At 52.5% G+C, this 23277-nt stretch overlaps 1 protein-coding gene across 6 annotated transcripts in view; it reads right to left on the bottom strand.

The window, feature by feature from the left end:
- Positions 1–571: 571 nt before the first annotated feature.
- LOC110478603 (WD repeat-containing protein 7) overlaps positions 572–23277 on the bottom strand; it is a 41289-nt gene continuing 18583 nt past the window's right edge. For 2 of the 6 annotated variants that reach the window (XM_085571348.1, XM_085571351.1), the window contains 10 exons: positions 22482–22595; positions 16427–16648; positions 13674–13860; positions 10793–10910; positions 9852–10001; positions 9456–9538; positions 7870–7969; positions 2790–2894; positions 1831–2034; positions 572–1715 (listed from right to left, as the gene is read on the bottom strand). In XM_085571348.1, coding sequence (XP_085427474.1) covers positions 1831–2034; positions 2790–2894; positions 7870–7969; positions 9456–9538; positions 9852–10001; positions 10793–10910; positions 13674–13860; positions 16427–16648; positions 22482–22595 — 1283 coding nt within the window. In that variant the 3' untranslated portion in view covers positions 572–1715. Of the gene's footprint in view, positions 2035–2789; positions 2895–7869; positions 7970–9455; positions 9539–9851; positions 10002–10792; positions 10911–13673; positions 13861–13896; positions 14497–16426; positions 16649–22481; positions 22596–23277 lie in introns of those variants that run through there. The other 4 variants (XM_085571349.1, XM_085571352.1, XM_085571350.1 and 1 more) reach the window with 3 other exon arrangements.

Raw genomic sequence — 23277 nt, 5'->3', positions numbered from 1 at the left:
AGACCCACCCTGAGGTGCCAGGTGTTAAAGGTGACTCTGCTTCCCTCCCCATGCTGCCGGAGCATCCCGGCCTTGTCACAACACACCCTCCACTTAGAGCAGATGAAGGACAGAGAGGCTCCTGCAGGCCCTGCCGCTGCCCCTTCCCTCCCTGCATCCCACCTGGCACTGCCCCCAGCCTGCAGGGAACCGAGGGGTTTGTGTGGGACACCCGAGCGGGTAACGCCTGACCCGCTCCGGAGCATCCCACGGCACAGGGGCTTCCTCTGCAGGCCGGTGGCTGCCATGCCCTCAGAGCAGCGGGGAGCCCAGATCCCAGCCCAGAGGCACTGCAGCACAGCCCTTTATTGTTCACTGCAGTTAATGCCTCTGCTCGGGAGCCAGCCTGGCAGAGCCGGGGGCGCTCCCCTGCACAGGGAGAGCTCAGAGGGACCCTTCATATCCCTCCGGCCCAAACCACTCCAGGACTGCTCTCATTCCAAAGGAAATGGGCACTCTTTAGAGTGGCAGATTCCTGATGAGTGGGCGAAGCACCATCAGCAGCAGATCACTGACACCCACGCAAACCAACACGTGTTCCAGTCCGCTTTTATTCCACAAGCATGTTTACACCAGGAATGTCAATCCACGGAGGGCAGGGAGCGCGTGTGCGGAGAAGCGGACGCGGGAACCATCACACGGTGACTGCATCACCGCCTGTCATCCCGGTGACACCTCCCCACCAAGAGGGACGAGGCCACGCGGCGCCAAGGATGGGGAACAGCCCCTGGCACAGACCCACCTCCCCACAGCTTCAGCGCTCCTCGGGTCTGAGCCTCCTGCTTGGAGCTCAGTTGGAGCAGCACACAGCTGTGGGGCCTCCTGGGCTGCAAACCCCACCTGGGCACTACACAGGTAACCCACAGCGCAATAAAACACACTTCTCTTCTCTTTTGGAGCCATGAGAAAAATTTAATTCCTCACTCTTGGACTCCAAGTACCATTTGTAGCTTAGCACGTAGTGGCAGCCTCAGGTCCAAGCTCTGCAGCTAAGGAAAAGCTTCACAGAGATATTGAAATGAAAGTATTTGAGAGATTTTTTTTCCTTCCCATGAGCAGAAACCAGAAAATTTCACACAAAACATTCCACAGAATCAGATATGTAAGAAGGAAACACAGTCACAGCGAGTGTCACACAGGAATATTCCTACTAAAGGAAATATTTCAGTACATCCAGTCAATAATTCTTTTTTTTCTTCCATAATTTTGATATTTTTTCCATTCAAAATGGCCCCCTTTGTCCTTTATTTAAATAAATACCTGCACCGGTGGCAAAAACCACCTTTCTACATAAATACTGCTTTTTTCCAAGTCTGCCATTTAACAGGATTTTTAAATTATTTATTTACACGTGGACCATCATTTTTCCTTCCGGCCTGGGCACAGCAGCACTTCCAATCCCCTCAGGAAGGAGCCTTCACCCCTTGGGATCAGCACACAGGCCGCAGCCCCAAATTCCAGCCCCATTCCCAGGCAGGCTCCGGGGGCAGCACCCACCAGCATTCCACAGTCACCAGGAGCGGTCCATGTAAACACCTTTTCGGTAAACACTGACATTCTGGGAGGCTCCCGAGGGAGAAAGGGGTGGGGTGACATCCAGCGCGGATTCGGGCCCGGCTGCTCCTGATGCCGCTGTGCCGGGCACGCACGGAGCGGCCCCCGGGCCCCCTTCCCTCCTGGAGGCACGGAAAAGCTGTGGGTGCCACCAGCCGGGCAGCGAGGACGGGCTGAGCCCCCGAGAGCCACAGGAGCCTCCCGGGCTCCCCGCGGCGCTGCCCGGCGCCCGCTCACCTAGACCATGAAGCGGTGCTCCTTGCCGTCGTGGGCCATGAGGATGATGTTGCGGTTGGAGGTCCAGATGAGCCGGGCCAGCCGGAGCGCGTTGTGGGAGCCGGGCGACGCCGGCTGCACCGGCGGCACCTGGTAGGTCTTGACGCAGCGTAGCTGGGGCGCCGAGTTGAGCATGCCGATGCTCCCCAGGAGAGAGGTGTTCATCTGTGGGGACAGCCCGGCTGAGCGGCTCCCGCGTCCCGCCGGGAGCGGGGCTCGGACGCGGCGGAGGCCGCGCCGAAGATCAGGGGGAGGTCTGGGTGGGAAGGGACCTCAGAGCTCAGCCAGCCCCACCCATCCACCCCCACGAGGTTCTCCAAGCCCTGTCTAACCTGGCCTTGGACGCTTCCAGGGATCTGCTGGGTTCCACTCTTGGGAACACAGGCTGGGCGCAAGCCAGCCCCTGGGGCCATCGCTCTCCATCCCCCCAGACTCAGGGCAAGTCTGGGATTTCTGTCCCCTGGCAAGCCCGGGGTGTTTCACTGCTGCTGCCATGTCCTGAACCCGAGCAGACCCTCGTCCCGGCTCTCCCCGGGAGCAGAGCAGTGTCAGGGGTGTAAATCACGGCACCTGGGGCTGGCAGCGTGCGAGCCCCGCTGACATTTTCACAATTTAAATCATCTTGAGTAATAACCCTTTTAGGATGACTAATGCTCCTGATTTTCCTGCATTAATAATCGTGCCAAACAAGACACGGAAGGGAAAAATCACCAGCGCACGAGGTCACATCTGAGAACTACACGGGGGATGTTTGGCTCGGAAGGGATTGCCACGAGCAGGGTCACCTTCCACCAGGCCAGGCTGCTCCGAGCCAGTCCAGCTGTGCCCTTCCCCGCCCTGGGGTTTTCCCACTGGAGCTGGAGCCACTCAGTGTGCGAGCTGCAGACAGAAGCCCACGGGAGGGCTGGGAAGGTGCTCACCTGCCAGAAGCACAGGTGGCTGTCGGCGTTGGAGTACGTGGCCAGGTAGCGGCCGTCGGGGGCGAACGCCACGGCAGTGATGGGTCCTTTGTGGCCATGGATGGTCTGGAACAGGGCACAGAACAGCCACGTGGGACACCCCGGAGCTAGAGTCCCCCACGGAAATGCTCCCCAGGGAGCTCCTGTCCCACCCCAGAATGCATCCAAAACCCAAGATGCCACCTGATCCTCTCCTGGACCACGCCACTCCCTGCTGGATCAGCACTGGCAAAGCCCATTAGCAGGGCTGCCGTGCCCATCCCCGGGCTATTAAATCCCTGCTCAGTGTGTGCACCTGGAATGAGCCTGATGTATTAAGAACTCATTAAGGTATTAATTTATTCCTGGTGGCAAAGGTGAGTGAGCCCCAAATCTCTCTCTTTAATGGGATCCCCAAAGTTAATTAGCTGATCCCACGTTTAGCCCCATCCCACTCTAGCACTTAACAAGCACAGAATACTTGTCAATAAAACATGTTTTGGTGAGACAAAGGTAGGAATCAATAGGAGCAGCACACTTGTTGCTCTTTTTACTCCTGGAATAGGTTCCAAGAAGTACAAATCCTTCAGGGAATCTGGCTGCTTTGTTATTTAAAGGAAGTGCTCTCTAATTGATGCTAATCCTTTGCAGCCAGGATTTTTGTGGTCTTAGCCTGTGTTTTCCAGGAGGAAGTGAAGCAAAGGCAGATCGCTGCTGCTGCACCAGATACTGCAAGTTCCCCCCCCCGAGCAGCTGCCCAGCTGTGGAACACACAGCGACACTCCGGGAAAATCCCACTTTGGACACGTCCCCATCCTGTCCCAGAGGATGCAGCTGCTCCCAGCTCCCCTCTGCCCAGGCTTGAAGGGGAAGGGGACGCTCCTGGGAGCCCCCTGCACCCCCGCCCACACCCCCCAGTATTCCAGCAGCCCGATTCCAAGGGCAGTGCTTGGGAAAGTCTGCCCTGAGCTGCACTGTTTCCAGGGAAGGTGATGTAAAACCCCCCCCACGCTGGAGCAGTTTGATGTGAATAAACGCAGTGATGCCCCCTGAAGACACCCACTAATTCCTGACCCCTTTGTTGTCTGGAGAGCAGCAGTTCCAGCTGGGGACCGTGCCAGCCCCGGGCTCTGCAGGACACAAAGCACCCAGGGAGCCCAGGGACACTGAGGACAGCCAGGGATAAGGGAAAGGAGGACTGCTCCCACAGGCCCAAAAGAAATCCTGATTTTGGAAGCAGTGCAATGGAAAGCTCTATTAACCCGCACCCGTTTCAGCACCTTTCATCATCTGATTTAATAAATGAATTAATGAAAAGCCCTTCCTCTGTTACTGCCATGTTTACAAAAGGCCCTTGAGGTAGTTGAGGTTACGCTCAGGAATTCCCTTTTCTCTGGAATTTTGGGATGTGCTTCCCAGTGAGCGGGTTTCCCTGGCGTTGCAGTGTGGATTGCAGGATAAACACCTTTAAAGCACAGCATCTTTTACTCTGTAATTAATTAAGCCAAGCCACGATTCATTCCAAATGGAATATTAAATCCTTTTCTGCCTTCCACATAAATCAAACTTTGCCAAGGCATCCAGGACTGAAATAAAATCAGTCCTGCACAATCCAATTAATGCTCGGATTGCTGGGATTTTAATTCTGGAAGGAGCCAGGACCAAACATTATTGATTCCAGCCCAGGCTTAAAAGTAGTTTTTGCTTTGAAAAAAACCCAAAATAACTTATGTTTCTCTTTAATCTTCTGGTGCAAATGACCCAGGTTTTAGGTACAAAAATTACATGTATTTCTGAAATGCAGCTCTAAATATTTATGATGAATCCCGAGATTTAATCAATAAAAATGGAATATTTCAGTATCTCTCCTTATAGACCGAAACATGGTCGTAAAGGAAAAGAAGATAATTAAAGAACATGTATGAGGAATTAATTGGAGGATTTTGGGTCAGGCTCGGGTACTCAGCAAGAATTTACCTGGAAAAATATGGGTATTTTCCCATTGTCCCAAAATCAACTATCAGGTATCCTAAAATTCAGTTACCTGCAATCTCTCCAGTCTGATTTTAGTGTTTAACTTGATATAAAATAGCATTTATACCATCAGTATTTTCCTGTGTTACCGCACCTTTAAGTGCAGGATTTTTAGCCGTGTGTTAATAATTAGGAATCTTATGCAAAATATCAATGTTTTGGTTGAAATTTAATATTATTTTAGTGTTTAATAAGGCAAACAGAGCTTGTGCTCAACGATACCTTAATCCTGTTGCCTAATCCTTTTAATATTGTTATAGATTAATTAGAGTTGTAATTATGAATCCAAGGGGTTTCTTTTGGGCTAAAAAATGCCACTGTGTGCTTGGCTGGGGGGGTTTCAGGCTGGGCAAACAAAGGGCACATTTCCAGGAGGAGCTGCTGCTCTCAGAACTGGCTTCCAATTCCCCGTGCAGCATCAATTATCTTTATCAAATCCCAGATCTCATCTCGGCCCCTGATCAAGATGGAGCCCGGCCCGGAGCAGGACTGAGCCAGAGCCAGGGAAAAGCCGGGAAGGAGGGAAGGAAGGGATCAATAGTCATCATCGGTTTGTGCTGCAGCTCGGGGCGCCGGGGAAGGTGCTGGTGGAAGCTGCCCTGCTTTTTGGGAAGCTGCTCAGGTTTAACCTTGCCTCCCCTACACATGAACCCTGTGGGGCACGTGGCACTTCCCAGCTGTGGAGGGCTCTCACATCTCCCTCCACCTGGGAAACCCTGGCACAGAGCCCCGAGCTCCCACCTGTCCAGCCGGGAAAGCACCGCACGGATCCCACAGCAAATATGACAGCTATTGCCAAAATTATCATGGAGTTCAGCTAGTTCGTGAGGAATCCTGAGCTTCGGGATGGAATTCCTGTTATCTCTGGGGGGGAATGGGTGAGGGGGAACACAGAGCGGGAATGAGCGAGGGGGAATATGGAGGGAGAATGTGTGAGGGGGAACACGGAGGGGCAATGTGTGAGGGGGAATATGGAGGGAGAATGTGTGAGGGGGAACATGGAGGGGCAATGCGTGAGGAGGAATATGGAAGGGGAATATGGAGGGAGAATGTGTGAGGGGGAACACGGAGGGGCAATGCGTGAGGAGGAATATGGAAGGGGAATATGGAGGGAGAATGAGCGAGGGGGAATATGGAGGGGAGTATGGAAGGGGAATATGGAGGGAGAATGTGTGAGGGGGAACATGGAGGGGCAATGTGTGAGGAGGAATATGGAAGGGGAATATGGAGGGAGAATGTGTGAGGGGGAATATGGAGGGGAGTATGGAAGGAGAATATGGAGGGAGAATGTGTGAGGGGGAACACAGAGGGGCAATGCGTGAGGAGGAATATGGAAGGGGAATATGGAGCGAGCAGGAATGAGTGAGGGGGAATATGGAGGGAGAATGTGTGAGGGGGAACACAGAGGGGCAATGCGTGAGGAGGAATATGGAAGGGGAATATGGAGCGAGCAGGAATGAGTGAGGGGGAATATGGAGGGAGAATGTGTGAGGGGGAACACAGAGGGGCAATGCGTGAGGAGGAATATGGAAGGGGAATATGGAGCAGGAATGAGTGAGGGGGAATATGGAGGGAGAATGTGTGAGGGGGAACACGGAGGCGCAATGTGTGAGGAAGAATATGGAAGGGGAATATGGAAGGGGAATATGGAGGGAGAATGTGTGAGGGGGAACACGGAGGGGCAATGCGTGAGGAGGAATATAGAAGGGGAATATGGAAGGGGAATATGGAGGGAGAATGTGTGAGGGGGAACACAGAGGGGCAATGTGTGAGGAGGAATATGGAAGGGGAATATGGAGGGAGAATGTGTGAGGGGGAATATGGAGGGGCAATGTGTGAGGAGGAATATGGAAGGGGAATATGGAGCAGGAATGAGTGAGGGGGGATATGGAGGGGAGTATGGAAGGAGAATATGGAGGGAGAATGTGTGAGGGGGAACACAGAGGGGCAATGCGTGAGGAGGAATATGGAAGGGGAATATGGAGCAGGAATGTGTGAGGGGGGATATGGAGGGGAGTATGGAAAGACAGAACCTGAGGGCAGGGCACGGATCTCCTGGCACGGGGACAAACCTATCTCCCAGCTGGCTCTGAGAGGGAAAAGCCCTCGCTGAGGACGAGCTGCCTTCTGAGGCAGGAGCTGCCCCCGGCAGTTTGTCAGGAGCGGGTAGGAAGCTTTTTTCTTAAAAAAATTTAAATTACCTGGAAGGGGGAAAACAAACAAACCAACCCAAAATGCTTTTTCAGGATCCCCAAAACTCCTCACAGGAAAGGAAATTAAAAACCTGAGCTTTTCTCCAATGAACCCACTTTTTCAGCTGCACCATCCTCAAGTTACTCCATGTTTTTGAGCAGCCAGAAAAATCTGCAGTTGTGAGAAATTACGTATGAAACTAGACTTGGCAGGAGTCTGTATCCAGTAGATGGTGCTGCCCCATAGTAATTTACGTGGAAAATTTCTGTATCTCATGAATAATAATTAAACCTGAGAAGGAATGTCCTAATCATCCTGGGAGTCCCTTTGGTCACCCCCAGCTCAGTTTTCCATGGTTAATGTGGAAGATCATTAAGAAAAGTCAGGAACTGTGAATATTCCCCAGCACAGAATACACAATTCAGAATTTTTGAGGAAATAAGCCCCAGACTTTCAGCCCAGGAAACAAGCCTGAGGTTTCCCCATAAATCTGGAGGCCCCTGGTGAGCGGGAACCAGCAGGAACCATGATCCCCCAGTCCCACACTAAGCTGTGGGTGCCTGGGCTGTGCTACCTGCAGTGCCCAGCCCCTCTGTCTCACCTGGCACTGCCCCGTGGGTGTCCCACCTGGCACTGCCCCGTGGGTGTCTCACCTGGCACTGCCCCGTGCGTGTCCCACCTGGCACTGCCCCGTGGGTGTCTCACCTGGCACTGCCCCGTGGGTGTCTCACCTGGCACTGCCCCGTGCGTGTCCCACCTGGCACTGCCCCGTGCGTGTCTCACCTGGCACTGCCCCGTGCGTGTCCCACCTGGCACTGCCCCGTGGGTGTCTCACCTGGCACTTGCCCGTGCGGATGTCGTAGAGCGCCACGGAGCCGTGACGTGCTCCCACGGCGATGCGGTGGCTGCGCTCGTAGTAGCTCACCATGTAGAACCTGGGGCAGCACAAGGGAAACCAGGTGAGGCTGGTGGTTGCTGTGTTACTGACCAGATCGATCCATGGGATTTATTTACTTGGGAATAGTCTGTGGGATAACCACCGAGTGCCTGATGGCCACAGTGTATCCTCCCTGTGCTGGAACACCTCAGTAAATAAAGTGGAAATCAGATGGCTAAGTGCCCATCCAACACCCTGCGTGACTGAGGGCATTCCCTGTGAAAGTCAAACAGAAAGGAAGGGAAGTGGAAGGAGAAGTAAGCAAACTCATCTTGCCACCACACACTTTCTCCTCCAGTAACACCCTGCAGTGGTCCTGAACACCCAGTGTGACCGTGTGGAATTCCAGCAGCTGCAAAATCCAAGGAACTTCAACACTTTGAACCCCAAGAGACACTAAATCCTTACTGGAAATTCAAATCCTTGGGGATATCACTGTGCCTTATCACAGGGAGAGCAGACCTGTCTAAGTGCCAGCTGCATTCCCAATTAGGTTGGAATTTTGCAGCTACGTTTTCCTCTACCAAAATCTGCCAGAAATACCTGGAATCAGTCTCAAAACCATATTGCTGAGCATATTTAGGGCTTCAAACAACCCCTCTTTCAGACTTGTCTCCTGGTTCCTGGGGATTCCCAGTGCCATAGCAACTGCTCACACGCAGGTACGAGACACGTCCTGCACTGCAGGACAGCAGCTGGGAAGAAAAGCAGGATGAAACATGGGAGAAAACCAATAAAGAATGAAAGAGAAGGAAGAAAATCCCCAGTTTTTGTGCAGGGAAAAGGGAAAATGCAGCTCAGCTGCATTTGCATCGGGCAGGGTGTATCCTCCCCGAGGTGCTGACTGTCCTTCCTCTGTGCTCTTCCCACTCCCTTGATCCAAGGCTTTGGCCACACCTGGGCACAATCCCAGTACAGCAGGAGGAACTGGGACAGCACAGGGATTAACTGTGGGTGTTGACCACTGCTTCCACCTGGAATCTCTCCAGCTGGGTGCTGGATCATTTTTACACTGGCTGTAACCAGGAAATACGAGCAGCAACTGCAGAGAATTTTAAAATACTGGATGGCTATAAATGCACACAGGAATTGGGAGATTGGGCACTCATTCCCATTCATCCTTCCCTTTATGTTTTAAGGAAAGCCACTTAAAGCATCAGGAAGGAGGAAGATCATCTCCATCAGTATCCAACCTGGCAAGAGGATAATTGTTCTTTCCGTGAAACTATTCAATATTTTAATAGGTTATTAAATTAAAATGCAATGGCCGACAGGTGATTATTAGAATTTATTGGTTGGACCAGTTTAAGAGGATGACTGGGATATTTATCCACATGTAAAGACACTAGATATGCTCCCCTTTTATAAATCACCTTTTACTCTTTTTTGTGTCACCTAAAAGACTGTTTCACTCTTAATTAGGAAATCTATCCTGCTGGTGATCCCATCATTTACTTCACAGTATTCCCAGGGGAAGAGCTCACCTGCAGATGGCTGGAAAACATTCCTGAAGACCCTTTTTCTTAACTAAAGATCCTTCCAGGCAGTACATGATGATGTCCATCACCTTGGAAACAAAAATTACCATCAGCTGACAATCTGTGTTTTATACTCTACAATTAAGGTTCTGAAGGTCATCCCATTGCAAGCTTTGCCATGGGCAGGGACACTTCCCAGCAGATGAGGTTGTTCCAAGCTGTGTCCACCCTGGCTTCGACCTTCTTTTGCCCGGGAGATTTTCCCCAGCAGCACGATTTATCTAATGCAATTTAAAGCCTAAGAAATGAACTTGATATGAGGCAAATCCTCTCCACTCCCAAAGTCCACAGGGAAGAACTCCTCGAGTGGAGTCAGATTCACGGCAGGACAGAGGGCCTCACCTCCACCAGCAGGTCCACGACGTCGGAGGGCATCTTGTCGATGAGGATCTCGATGACGCGCAGGATCTCGCCCTTGGCGCGGGCCAGCGTGCTGGTGTGGATGTTCTGCTGCGACTGCGTGTTGGCCGCCAGCGCCGTGTGCCGGTGCACCTGTGGGAGCAGGGACACGGGGCAGCACCCAACAGGAACAGCCCCGGGGCCAGCCAGGCTGCCCTTGAATGCAGCAGCACCTCCAGGGCCCTGCTCAGCTCAGCTCCGGGGCTGGGGTGGGAGGTGGGAACAGCCCCGGAGGTGCCCGCGGCCCCGGAGGTGCCCGCAGCCCCGGAGGTGCCCGCAGCCCCGGAGGTGGGAACAGCCCCGGAGGTGGGAACAGCCCCGGAGGTGCCCGCAGCCCCGGAGGTGGGAACAGCCCCGGAGGTGCCCGCGGCCCCGGAGGTGCCCGCAGCCCCGGAGGTGCCCGCAGCCCCGGAGGTGCCCGCGGCCCCGGAGGTGGGAACAGCCCCGGAGGTGCCCGCGGCCCCGGAGGTGCCCGCAGCCCCGGAGGTGCCCGCAGCCCCGGAGGTGGGAACAGCCCCGGAGGTGCCCGCGGCCCCGGAGGTGGGAACGGCCCCGGAGGTGTCCGCAGCCCCGGAGGTGCCCGCAGCCCCGGAGGTGCCCGCAGCCCCGGAGGTGTCCGCAGCCCCGGAGGTGCCCGCGGCCCCGGAGGTGTCCGCAGCCCCGGAGGTGCCCGCAGCCCCGGAGGTGCCCGCGGCCCCGGAGGTGCCCGCGGCCCCGGAGGTGTCCGCAGCCCCGGAGCTGCCCGCAGCCCCGGAGGTGCCCGCGGCCCCGGAGGTGCCCGCGGCCCCGGAGGTGCCCGCGGCCCCGGAGGTGGGAACAGCCCCGGAGGTGCCCGCAGCCCCGGAGGTGCCCGCAGCCCCGGAGGTGCCCGCGGCCCCGCTCACCTCCTTGGCGATGGTGGTGATGAAGGCGGGCGGGCGGGCGGTGGCGATGAGCGACAGCGCGTGGCGAGCGGAGCGCGCCGAGTCGGCCGCCGGGCTCAGGGGCAGCCCCATTGTGATGCTAAACGGGAGCCGCACAAAGGCAGGCACAAAGGAAAGCGGCGTTAGAAATATAGAGTGAAAAGATTAGAACCAGCTTATAATGTCAGTTCAAGGTCACCGGGAGCACTCCGGCAGTTCCAATATAATGGACTCCCAACAAAGAGCGGTGATTAGGAGTCAGGGTGTTCCAGCAGCAACCCCAAATCGAATAATTAACCATGAAGATTGAAAACAGTAAGTGCATCTGTCCAAAGTGGGCAAAAGGCCTTGTTAACAAATTATCTGTATGTGCTGAATACATATCACCCCACGGAGGCCCAGGCCCAGAGCCCAGAGCGTCTTCCCAAGGATTTATAGTTTGGTCTTTTACTGTATTTTAAACGCAGCCTGAAAAATCCCCTAGACACAGTAATTCTCCTTAATTCAAGGCTTTTACTTGCTGTGACAAGATAAAAGCAAAAAGCAATAAGGTGATAAGTGCCCAGCAACTGCAAAAAATAAAATTTCGACGTGCACATCATCCCAAAATTCCCCAAAATGCAGAAACATGGAATCACAGGGCTGGTTTGGGTTGGAAGGGGCTTTAAGGGTCACCTATTCTGCTCCCTGCCATGGGCAGGGACACCTTCCACTCTCCCAGATTGCTCCAAGCCCTGTCCAACCCAGCCTTGAACACTCCCAGGGACAGGGCAGCCACATATTTTTCTGGGTAACGTGTGGAAGGGGTTCCTCCTTCTTTCCTGTGCTCCCTGATTTTTTGGGAAGAGAATAGCAGGAGTTTCCAATCCCAAGCAGTGTATTTTCCTTTCCCATCCCTCACCGTCACTGTACCAATTAAAACGTGGAACTAAATAAAGTCTCTTGCACAAGGTGATGTCCCCATTGGCCTTTCCTTGGAAAACCACATTTAATGTAACTTCCAAGCTCCTGTCCAGGTGTTCCATGAAAAAGGAGTAAGCCAGGGAAGGAATTATCCCAGTTAACTTTTGGAGGGGGTTGCCAAAGCCAGCAGACCCCGAGTGCCTCTCTGGCACTTGCGAAGGCTCCGTGTTACCCCGCAGGGTTTTCCCTGGCAGGATGCCTGGCAAAGTGTGCATTTCCCTGGAAAGCAACAGGCTTTTAGTGAATTCCTGCCCTTGGGAGGATGTGACAGGGGAGAGCTTGGGGCCAGCCCTGCAAGGGGACATTCCAGCCGGGACAAAAGCACCCAGACCACAGGTCAGATTGCTCCAAGGCACGGATATAACTTATGGATTGATCCTAAGGTGATTTGCTAATCTGGCTCTTTCAGAGCAGAACGGTGCCCAGAGGGGCTGTGGCTGCCCCATCCCTGGGATCGTTCCAGGCCAGGCTGGATGGGACTCACAGCAACCTGGACAAGTAGAAGGTGTTCCTGACCATGGCAGGGGGGGGGAACGGGATGATCCTTCAAATACCCCACAACCCAAACCATTCCATGAAAACCTGTGTGAAACATCGCTTAACTCAGAAAGCAGAAATACAGCCAAAAATGATTCCTACCACCATCCAAGCCAAGACATCAAAGCCTCAGAATGCTTGGAAAACACTTTATCCTCACAGCTGAGCAGTTTCCCTTGGCACAGTCTAACCTTTGGGAAGCAGGACGAGCTGGGCAAGCCAAGGAGTTCCAAGCACCTGAGTTTTGCCTAACAGCTCGGATATTCCCTTGATTCAGCAGGGAAAAAAGAAACCCACTCGTTTTCCTGGTCAATAAATGTGATTTCTTCTTTTCTATCTAAAAGCAGAAGCTTGACATAAAAGCTCTTTAATAAAACCTCCGGGAGAGGCAGCGGCAGCTGTGTGCCGTTATTGTGTCCACGGCAAATCCGGCACAAAGCGGGAGCTCAGCGGGGCTCCGGCAGGGTGAGATCCACACTTAACCCCTGCACACATTGTTGCTCCATTTCTTTCCATCTCCCTCCATCCCGGATCTGTCAGGAATGTAACAGGCCATTTTCAATCTAAATCTTGTTATGGATTAATAAGCAAACGCTTTCGCGCTTATTATGCAATTTATCATGAGGAAAATTGCGCCGGGCTCCTCAAGGCTCCTCGCTGATCCCTTCATTTATTCCCTGCTCTTTGGAGGGAGAGCCAGACTAATCTTCCTGACAGCTAAGGGTGGAATCACACGAGCAAAAGGACTTGCTGAAGAACTGTGGTCACTTGGACCCTGGAAGTTGGGATTTACATAGAGCGGGGCTCAGGAGGGGCTTCGGGAAGGGACAAGGTGCTGCTGCCTCCTGTCACACTACAAGGAATAACTGGAATTCGGACAAAAAACAATGGTAATCCAATTTGTCCATACTCCTCCTGCTAACACAGGGCAAGGATTCATTCTTTGTATGCTAAGGAAATTAAAACTTCCATAAAATGGGCAATATCTACCTTAGAAGAATGTCAGACTCCTCAACACTGATGGACGTGGAAACACATTTCTGGGATTAAAACAGCCCCGGGCAGCTCCTTCCTGCGGGTGCCATTTAAATTTTGTGTTTGTCAACAAATATTTCCTGGAATCACGGAATGGACCGGCCTGAAAGGAGCCCCAAGGATGCCATGGGGACACATCCACTAGCCCACGCTGCTCCAGGCTTTGTCCAGCCTGGCTGTGGACACTTCAGGGATGGGGCAGCCGCAGCTGCTCCGGGAATTCCACTCCTCCCCATCTTCCCAACGTCCACCCGACGCTGCCCTGCACCTCGGGGCGCTCCTGCCTGCCGTGCCCGGTTCCTGCCCAGCGGCAGGCCGCGGTACGCACTTGGCCAGCTGCTTCTCGGCGTCGGCGCAGAGCTCCAGCAGCCCCATGAGCACGGCCGACACGTCCATGTAGGGCTCCCAGACGGTGAAGCCGCGGCCGATGAGGTCGATGGCGGTCCTGCGGATGGTGCTGTGCGCCGGGAGCCGCGCGCTGGGCGGCTGCAGCAGCAGGAACGTCAGCGCCTTGCCTGGCCCAGGGGACAGCGGCCGGTCAGGGCGGCTGGCACGTGCCAGGGCCAACCCCTGCCACAGCCTTCCACCAGCCCTACCCGCCCTCGGGCACCCTCTGTGCCGCCGCTGGCTCCCAAACACAACCTGAGAACAGTAAATGGATTTTGGGGGGCGGGAAATAGAAGTGGACATGCCTAAGCGTTTCTGACAAACAGAGCTTAAGAGGGAAGGGGAAATATCCCAAACAACTTCACCAATCCTGAATCCTGATCCAGGTTCTGCACATTTTGGAAACACTTATTAATATTGCATTTAACGGCCTGCTCTTAAATAAAAGCAATTATGAACACATAAATGGAGGAGGGCTAAACCAAGCAGCGCCCGCCGATAATTTATCATTATCTCTCCATCATTATTTATTACCCCTCAATGCTGCTTCTTGTGGTAAAGGTAATTGCTGATTTTATCAGTTTTTTTTCTTGAAGCGTCCTCAACAAGTTGCTTGTTTTGTTTATTAAACAAACCTCCTGTTGTTTTTTAGGCCTGGGAAAAACCAACAGAGTTTTTCCAGTTGATTCACAGCAGCCAATCCCGATCCGTGCGAGACGAGCCCCGAAATCCCTTGTCGTCATGCCACCAGGTGGATTTTGTGCCTGGAAGCCAGAGCCTTACTGAAAAGGTGCCTCGTGGAGCAGCAGCGCTGCGGTAAAGCCCTGCTCCTGCCCCTCAGCTCCGTGCTGCTGATGCAGCGCAGCAGCACTGCCCCACGGCCCGGCCGGCACATCCTTGTTTACAGCGGAGCAATGGCTATCGACAAAAACATCGCGGCGCTAATGAGCTGTTCGTTAGGGCAATAAACATGTCACATTAGAGTCAGGCCGACGAGGTAATTAGCCCGGGCACAGCGGGTTGGAACACTCCGCACGGTGAGTGCCCGCAGGTAAAAAACGCGGGTGGGCACCACTCCTCGGGCAGCCCGAGCTCAGGGAATGCCGTTCCCACGGAAAGGGGCATCAAAAGTGAATTTTAGCCCAGCTGCTGCATTCTGCATTGGCACATTTGCTCCCTGTAGCGCTTTATTAACCTAGATGTGCCCAAATGCCAAAATGGATCGCTCGTTGTCACTGCACAGAAGCCCCTGGATTCCCAAAATGGCTTTCCTTGCCTTGGAATCCCTGGGAGCACACGGCTCCAGGCAGCCTCGTTATCCCCAGTTTGCCAATGGATTTTAAAAAATGAAATTATTTGCTCAGGAAAATCAATAGCCCAGGCAGGAATGAGACACTGAGAACTCTGATCAAGATCCAACTAAATCCAAATGATGGACTCCAAGAATAGGATTAAAGTTGATTGTGACCCTTTCTAGATGATTTTTTTTCCCCTGATTGTGCACAGAGAGACAGAAATTTGGAGAGCTGGGTTAAAATTCCATATCCCTTCATCCCTTTCTGCTCCTGGTCCAGTGAATTTTTAGTATTTTATTTTTATTCCAGGATCTGCTCTCAGATATCAAATCAAGACATCTTCTGCATAATGATGACCAGATTTCTTTTTCCCCTCGATTACAATCATGTCCCATTTGGAATTGCTCCAGGGCAGGCTAGACAAGCTTGGAGCACCCTGAACTAATGGGAATTATCCTTACCCATGGGATGAGACAGCCACAGCTTCTCTGGGCACCCTGTGCCAGCACCCTCACAGCCAGCAATTCCTTCCCAATATCCCAGCCAAACAACCCCAATAATTATCCAGGCAGGGAGATTTCCCTTTCTGTTCAGAAATTCCACTTGCTTCCCCTCCTGCCCACCAGCTGGCAGGAATTTGGGACACCATCAAGGCAGAGGGGTGTGAGTTGGAGCAGGCAGCATGGAGAGCCTGCCATTCCCTTTGGAGGGAGGCCCGGGTCAGTGGCCAGGAGATCTCCACGGTGTCACCTGCGGCACAGCCGGAGCGAAAGGGCCAGGAGCTGCTCATGAATAACTGCAGGGATGGCAGCTGCCCGGAAAAGCCCCTGGATTATCCACGGAATCCAGCATTTCCACGCCCTGGCCACAGCAGCCCCATTTCCCAGCCCATTAGCTCTGCAAACACGGCGTCAGCTGCAGTTCTGGGGGCGCGTGGGGCATCTGCAGCCAACAATTCCTGGGGTGCCATTCCATCGGGGAATGGCTCTGGGAAGGAGACGTCAGGGCTCCAGGGACTCATGCAGGTGCCAGGCGAGGGCACAGCGGGCATTTCCAGAGAATTCCGCCCTCTCCAAAAGGCACAAAGCCAGAGCTCCGTGTCACTGAAGGCAGAGATTTGATGCCTCCATCAGATCCCTGCATTTGGTGGATTTAGGCTTGCCCAGAGAAGCTGCGCATTCCCCACCCCTGGAAGTGCCCAAGGCCAGGTTCGGGGCAGGGCTCGGAAGGTGACAAATAACCAAGAACAAACCAGATAAATGCACTGCAGGTGCTCTGCTTTACCTGGCGGGAGAATAAAGCCTGCCAGAACTCCGGCAGACCCATTCCTCAGCAATTCCCACTCCCTCATCTCCACAAACCCCAGAGCAAAGGCAGGAGAGGCCGGGTTGGTACTCACACGTGTGCCTGGCCAGGGAATAGTTGGATCCGCCGCTGGTGAGGCCGAAGCCCTCGGGGATCTGGCTGGAGCTGCGGGGCCGCGTCAGCAGCTTGGGCGGCTCGATCTCGGCGCCGAACTCGGCGCCGATGACCCCCAGCAGCACGATGGCCGTGGCCTGCTTGCGCCGCTCCTCGTAGGACGTGGAGGCCTTCTTGGGCTGCGGCAGCCCCGGCAGGCAGCCTGCGGGAGAGCCGGAGCCGGGTTAGCACTGCAGAGCCCGCGCCCGCCGCGGAGACAGTCCCGCCTCACAGGCTGCCAGCAGCTCCCGGGGAGCACATCACCCACACCCCCGTTGCCAGGTTTGCATCTTTTTCATATAGAACCCATCATCACATCCAGCTTCCTATCAAATTTTAGGGTATTTCAATTTTAGGATACCAGTACACACCATTAAACCAAATGGATATTTTCGTACAGTAAAATGGCACCTATGGAATTTTAACAACGGGACAAAACCCCAATTATGAATTTTACACAGAAGTGAAATATGTGTTGTTAGTTTAACGTTGTCCAGGGATTCTGAATGCCACTAAGCAGAGGAGGTTTTTTATTTAGAGTAAAATCCCCAAATCTTTGAAGAAATTATTGGAACAAAACCACAGTCACTCATTCTGACAAATAAAGTCTACTCTTACCTAGATGCTAATTTCCAGCATCCTGGAAATTCCCTAGCATTTATTCCAAAAACCAAGGAAGTTTTAAACCTTCCCAAGTGCTGCTGGCTGAGGAGTTGGGAGGCAGCACCTGACACGGGATGAGGCTCGTGGATTAATGAAGGGTGGATTAATGAAGTGCACGGGCTGTCTCTGTTAACGACATCCGTGCGGCTCCAGAGGAGAATAAGGAAGTTAAACAAATTTCAGGCAGCCCCAGCCGAAAGGTAGAGAAAAACAAGGGAAAGCTTAACAATGGGAAGGGAGGGAAAAGAAGGGAAAAAATCGATAGCACTGCCTTTGGAGGAGGAAGGCTGCGAGGGGCTGGAACAAAGCAGGGCAGAGCAGTGGGGAGTGCCCCGCTGCTGCCAGGCCCGCTCCAGGGCTGGGCTGGCCGGGCTGCAGGGCGTCCTGCAGCGTGCAGCCCGGCCTGCGCTCGGCCTGCGCGCAGCAGATGCTGCAGCAGGGCCGCTGGGATGGATCAATAGCCCAGGGCTGGGAAGAAAGGAAAAGCCAACACGTGTGAGGCTTCCAGGAGGAAATTATCCACTGCTGCCTCCCCAGCAGCAGGGCTGCAGCGACACCGAGTTAACCCTTGCTGCACCCCGCAGGGAGCACCCTCCGGGCCACGGAATGCTCGGGGTGCAAGGCTTTTAGGGACCATCCCATCCCTTAGCTCAGGCTGCTCCAGGCACTATCCAGCCGGGCTTTGGACACTTCCAGGGATGGGCAAGCCTCAAGCTCTCTAGGCAACAGCATCTGTAGCAAGAGAATTTTCAGGTATCAACCTGGAATGGCAAAAAAAAAAAAAAAAAAAAAATCCTACTGGAAATCCTGGATCTGCCCCTCATCCACTGTTTTCCACTGGGAAAGCTCCCAGGCCTGGGCTGGGCACCGGGAGCTGAGCTCCTTCCTGCTGCCAAGACATCCCTCTTTGTTAACCCTGCAAGAAATTCCAACCAGGACATGGTGGGAAGGTTCCACTAGCAATGTGGAATGTGACAGTTTGATCCTCACAGCTGCCATGGAGGATTTTCTGCCCCGAAAAGAAAACAAGCCCAAAAATCCCCCAAACCTGCCGAAACTCTGAGAAATTGAAACCTAACCAACCAAACACCTCAGATACAGCAAAATCCCAACCATTCCCCTGGAAACCTCTGGATGGGGAAAAAACCTGCTTAAACAGAGGGGGATAAAAACTCCTTAGTGTTTTAGGTTTTTTAATCACTAGGGAAAGCCCCCAATTAATGGGAATTATTTTCCCCAGCTGAAGTGGCAAGTAGAATTTCCTCTGGAATAACACCTGGAAGAGGAGCCCTTTCATTTGGCTGTGACAATTTGGTATTTTCTCCCTGCACTGCGTCCCCCTTTAATCACGGCACGGGCTGACACACAGATCCATTTTCCTGACAGGACGCTTGATCACCCTATCACAGGGAGAAAATTAATAACCTCCAAGAGGTCTGCGTGCAGAACACAAGCTGTGGTGCCACGAGGACAAAAAACCGCCGGGATTTTAGCTGGAAAAATCCCACCTCGGGCTGATGGCAGGACAGAATAATCCTCAATATTGCCAAGTGTGCCACTGCAAGCACTGCAGGGAGCAGGGCTGGGGCTGTGGGGGGAATGTTCCCAAATGCCCGAATGTGCCCGAATGCCCACAGTTTCCAGGCTGGTGCCCGAATGCCCACGGTTTCCAGGCTGGTGCTGGGGTCAGGCTGCAGTTAACACCCAGCTCCCGAGCTCCCCTTAATTGGCTTTGCACACTTCTGGGGGGAAATTAATTTCAGCCCAGCTTACAGTAAAAGGATTAAAGCCTGAGTAAGTTCTCCAGGTGGAGCTGCCAGAGGAATGGGTGGGTGTGCTCAGGGCGATTTTGGGAGAGGTGTGCTGTGCCTGCCAGCAGGTGCACGCTGCGGGCACCCTGTCCCCTGCAGAGGTGGGACAGACCAGTGATCCACCTAAACCCAACCTGGCCTGAACCCAACCTAGCCCACCAAACCCCTGAACAGCCCCGGAGAATGCCCTGGGGATTCCCAACTCCGGGGTGTAGCTACACAACACTCCCAGCAGGCTCGCTCTGGGATTTACTCACGGCATTGCCCGTGCCTAAAAACCACCTGGAAGTACAGAAACACTGGAAAAGGGGATCGCACGTGGATAAATCACTTGCTCGACACACAGAGGGTCCTGAGGACTCTGTCCAGATAACGCAGAAGTGTCGATATGACCCGGGAATGCCAGCGGCAGTGAGCACAGGGAAAAGGCAGGGAAACGGGAATATTTCAGCTCCGCGCCGCTCGGCCATTCCTTGGTCTGCGGCTCCCTCTGCTGGCCCAGCTCGGGAATGGCCTCGGCAGCCGGGCCCACCCCAGCAGGAATTTTGGGAATTCTTCCCTGACAGCCCACCCTGTATGATGTCTGCCATCACAATTCAGTGCCAATTACTCATTTCTAATAAAATGTAGCGTCAACACAATCAGCGCTCTGGAATATCTGGAATTCTAAACTGGGAATAATTTCATGGCAGAGCTCTTTAAGTGCTGGGAGTTGTCACGCATTAGAAATTGCAACTCAATTTCTTTAATTGCAGGTGGAAGATGTGCTTTTCCACAGATCAAATGAGTATTTTTGCAGCCATTCCCATCGCCTGCAGTCTACTGGAATTTTCTGCTCCCTTTTATGAGGGAATATTTCACTGTGCTGCAGCATCTGGGAACACAAAATGGGTGAGGATGCTGCAGCCTTTTCCAGGGAAATAGGAAGGGACAAAATGGATCCTGTGCTGCTCGGATGGGGAATATCAGGCACCTTTGATCCAGGTTTGAAAGCACTGGGCCCATCCATCAAAATTTCCCTCAGAGGGGCACATTTAAGGGATGAGAATCTCAAAATTTTTAAAGATCTGTTTATTGTTAATAGGATCTTAATATAAAGAGCCTTTAGGCAAATGATTTTTAACACTTAAATAAACTGGATTTGAACTTTAGTGACAACTTCCCAATAGGATCACTTGGAACAAATAGTGATGAGTAAGACTTAATTTGGAATAGTTACAGCCCAAATAAAATTTAAAAACCCACACTTTTTGGTACAATAAGGCTTGCTTGTTTTTTAGAAACTTACACCAGATTTTTGATGTGCAGGAATGGGATTTTGGAGTTTCAGAGTCATTGGCATTGAATTTACCTACAAAAATTGACCCACAGCTCAAGAAATACCATTTGAAAAGGGGTTTAATGGAACTAACTCATCGATTTCTCTTCCAGCCAGGACCCACAAGGAACTGCACAGTCCAATTAGGAGCTGTCCTTCCCTTCCCTCCCACTCCTGGAGCTGGACAGCCAGAAGGAATCCCAGCAGCTGTTTTAGGATAAGCCAGCAGCCCGTTCCTGCCACACACTTTACCAGCACAGCTCCGCTGGGATCCCACAGGGAAAATGCAGGAAAGTTGGGAAGTTCCCAGTGCCGTCAGTCCTGCAGCTCAGGATCCATCCCAGCCTTCCTGCCTCACCTCCCTGAGAGAGCAGAGTAAAAGCACAGCAAAGATGGTTCAAGACAAAGAGAGACAGGTTTTCCCAGGAAAGATGAGTTCCCCAGAGCCCCCCGGGCAGGGAAGTGTCCCCTGGAGGGGCTGGGAGCTTCCCTAAGGGATGCTGACCCCACAGTGTCCAGCCCCAAAGCCCTCTGAGGGTGACTGGGCTCACTGGGACACATCTGCTTCCCTGGCAGCACGGGCCCTGCTGGAAAGGGCCCTTTTCCTCAGCCGTGTTCCTTTAGAAAGGCAAAAGGAGCAGAGTGTGCCTGCTGATCTCCTGCTGTGCCATAAACAGCTGCCTCAAACAGCAGGAACCCAAATCCTCTGTTCACTTGGGCCTCATAGGTACCCCTCAGGTTCTGAATTCCACCCCAAACCTTGCCTAAAGCCCAAGGTTTCTGTGCTAAACACCGTGTCCCTGCACTCCCACTCCATTTGCAACGGAGCCGGCAGAGGGAGGAGCGCTCTGCATCTCCCCCATTAGCATCTGAAAGGGACCCAGGTCTGCGGGAGCAACCCTCGAGTTTTTTGGAAGGGCACACAATAGTCCCTGGCAGGGTGGATGGGTTCCGGTGAGTGGTCACACACAAATTAAAAGCTTTCTCCCCCTCTGCCAGCGGTCTGGGCACACAGCCTGCCTGTGACAGCTTCTGGGAGGCGCTCAGCTCCAGTGGAACCCCCTCCGAGGAAAGGCAGCAGGAATTTTGGGTGGGAAGGGGCTGCCAGATGGTGCCGTTTGCTGTGCAGCTCCAGCCCAGCCCGGATTTCCCGGGGCTGGAAAGCAGGAGGGACACAGTGGGAAACAGCCCCTGCTGCTCCCCCTCCCTCCCAAGGCCTCCAACTCCTGCCTCAAGTTTCTCTTCTTCTCAAGGAAGAGAAACTGCCAGAGGAGCTGCAGAACTCAGCTTCCTAAACATTCACACTGCTACAAGCTCAACGGGAGCACCTAAAATTAAAACAGCACTTACCATTTGCTACAGAGTGTTCCTCTCAGACATTTCATTTCTTTGAGTAAAACAATTGTAGTATCACATAGAACAAAGAATAAATCACTTTGGAATTCATTTTAGCTTACTTTAGTTAGGTGGAACCAAAATCAGAGAGTCTATAAATTACACAATAAAAAGCAATTCAAAATATACCCTGAATAAGCCAATTCACCAAATTCCCAAATTCTGACCATTGGAGCCAGGAGAATTTATGCCCAACTGGGAAAAAACGCTGCTATCCATGTGTGAATTATTGAAACAAAACATTTGGTCTATGTTTAGTTACCCAAAAAAAAGCCTTTCAGGCATTACAAGGAGATTTGAGGACAGAGCAAATTTTCTAAGTAACTTCTGAAATGTTTAAAAGCCACTGGAGTGTATTAAGGATTTTCAGCTAACATGTTTCCCTCTCCCTAAGTTCTGAGGTGCAAATGATCTTGATAACTGGAAGCTTTTGGGGAAGCCCAAGATGGAAAAGATCCTATTGAGCACCACACACCAGCAATCTCACCAACAAATATTGGTCTTAATGGGACCATCAGAGAAAGAAACTGAGGTGAAGTTGTCTCAAAATTCTTATTTTCCCCTCTATTCTCCCAATACAAGCCTCACTGTATCCCAGTGAAACCAAAATTCAGGATGCAGCAGCCTTAAATCCGATCTTCCACCACAATGAATTGTTGAGGGGACAACCATAAAGAATGACAAACAGCCACAGAAAACCTTTATTTTTGCAGAGCTGTTGTTGGCTGTGGGCAGATTGCAGAGCTCCAAAAGCAGTGGAAGAGAGACACATGAATTATCTCGGTAACGTTAATTATCTGAATGCTCACCCGCTGCGATGTCATCATCAACCAGGTCGTGCTCCTCCTCCTGGACTTTGGCTTCTGCTGCTGAGGGATCCGGGCTGGCACTCGCAGTCTGAAGGGCTTCTGTGGTCACTCCAGCTGCAGAACAACCCAATACCCCAAAATCAGGGATTTGGGGAAAGAACCCCCTGTTTCTGCAGCAGCTAAACTCCATTTCATTGCTTCTCGGCCTGCCTTGCTTTGGGCTCCTTCAACTGCAACCTCGCACAAGATGCTGAACCTCATCTAGAAATAGCAAAATTTGGTATTTGTTTGGTATTGTTACTCCCCATCCCTGGCAGTGTCCCAGGCCAGCCTGGAACAACCTGCTCTGCTGGGAGGTGTCCCTGCCTGCTCCAGCCCAGAGCATTCCAGACAGCCACCAAGTGCCTTCCATTTGTGCTGCCACACTGCAGGTTTTCCCTTCAAAACAAACCACAACTCACCAAACGAACAGAATTTTACTAATATGGCAAGCAGAAGGCCTCTCAGGTAATTTCTAGGCAGAAAGGAGCTAGAATAAAGAATATTTCTTTATGCTCCTTCCTCTCCTTCTAGCAGAAAATGAGACTATACACAAGTCTGTTACATCCCAAATAATTCTTATTCCCTTCAACTCCTCCAACACTGTATCCTTAATACTAAGATTTCCAACACTTAGCATAAAAACCTAATCCCAATTTGCAAGTTTTGACCCACTGGAATGGTTTCCAGTCTAACTGAGCTCAGAGAAACACAATGACTGGGAATGTGGGGTTCCCAGCCTTGGATGGATGGTTGG

Source organism: Lonchura striata, chromosome W (assembly GCF_050655825.1).
Source record: "Lonchura striata isolate lonStrDom1 chromosome W, ASM5065582v1, whole genome shotgun sequence".
NCBI classification, from domain to species: Eukaryota; Metazoa; Chordata; class Aves; order Passeriformes; family Estrildidae; genus Lonchura; species Lonchura striata.
This window is presented reverse-complemented; position numbering and strand designations above follow the sequence as displayed.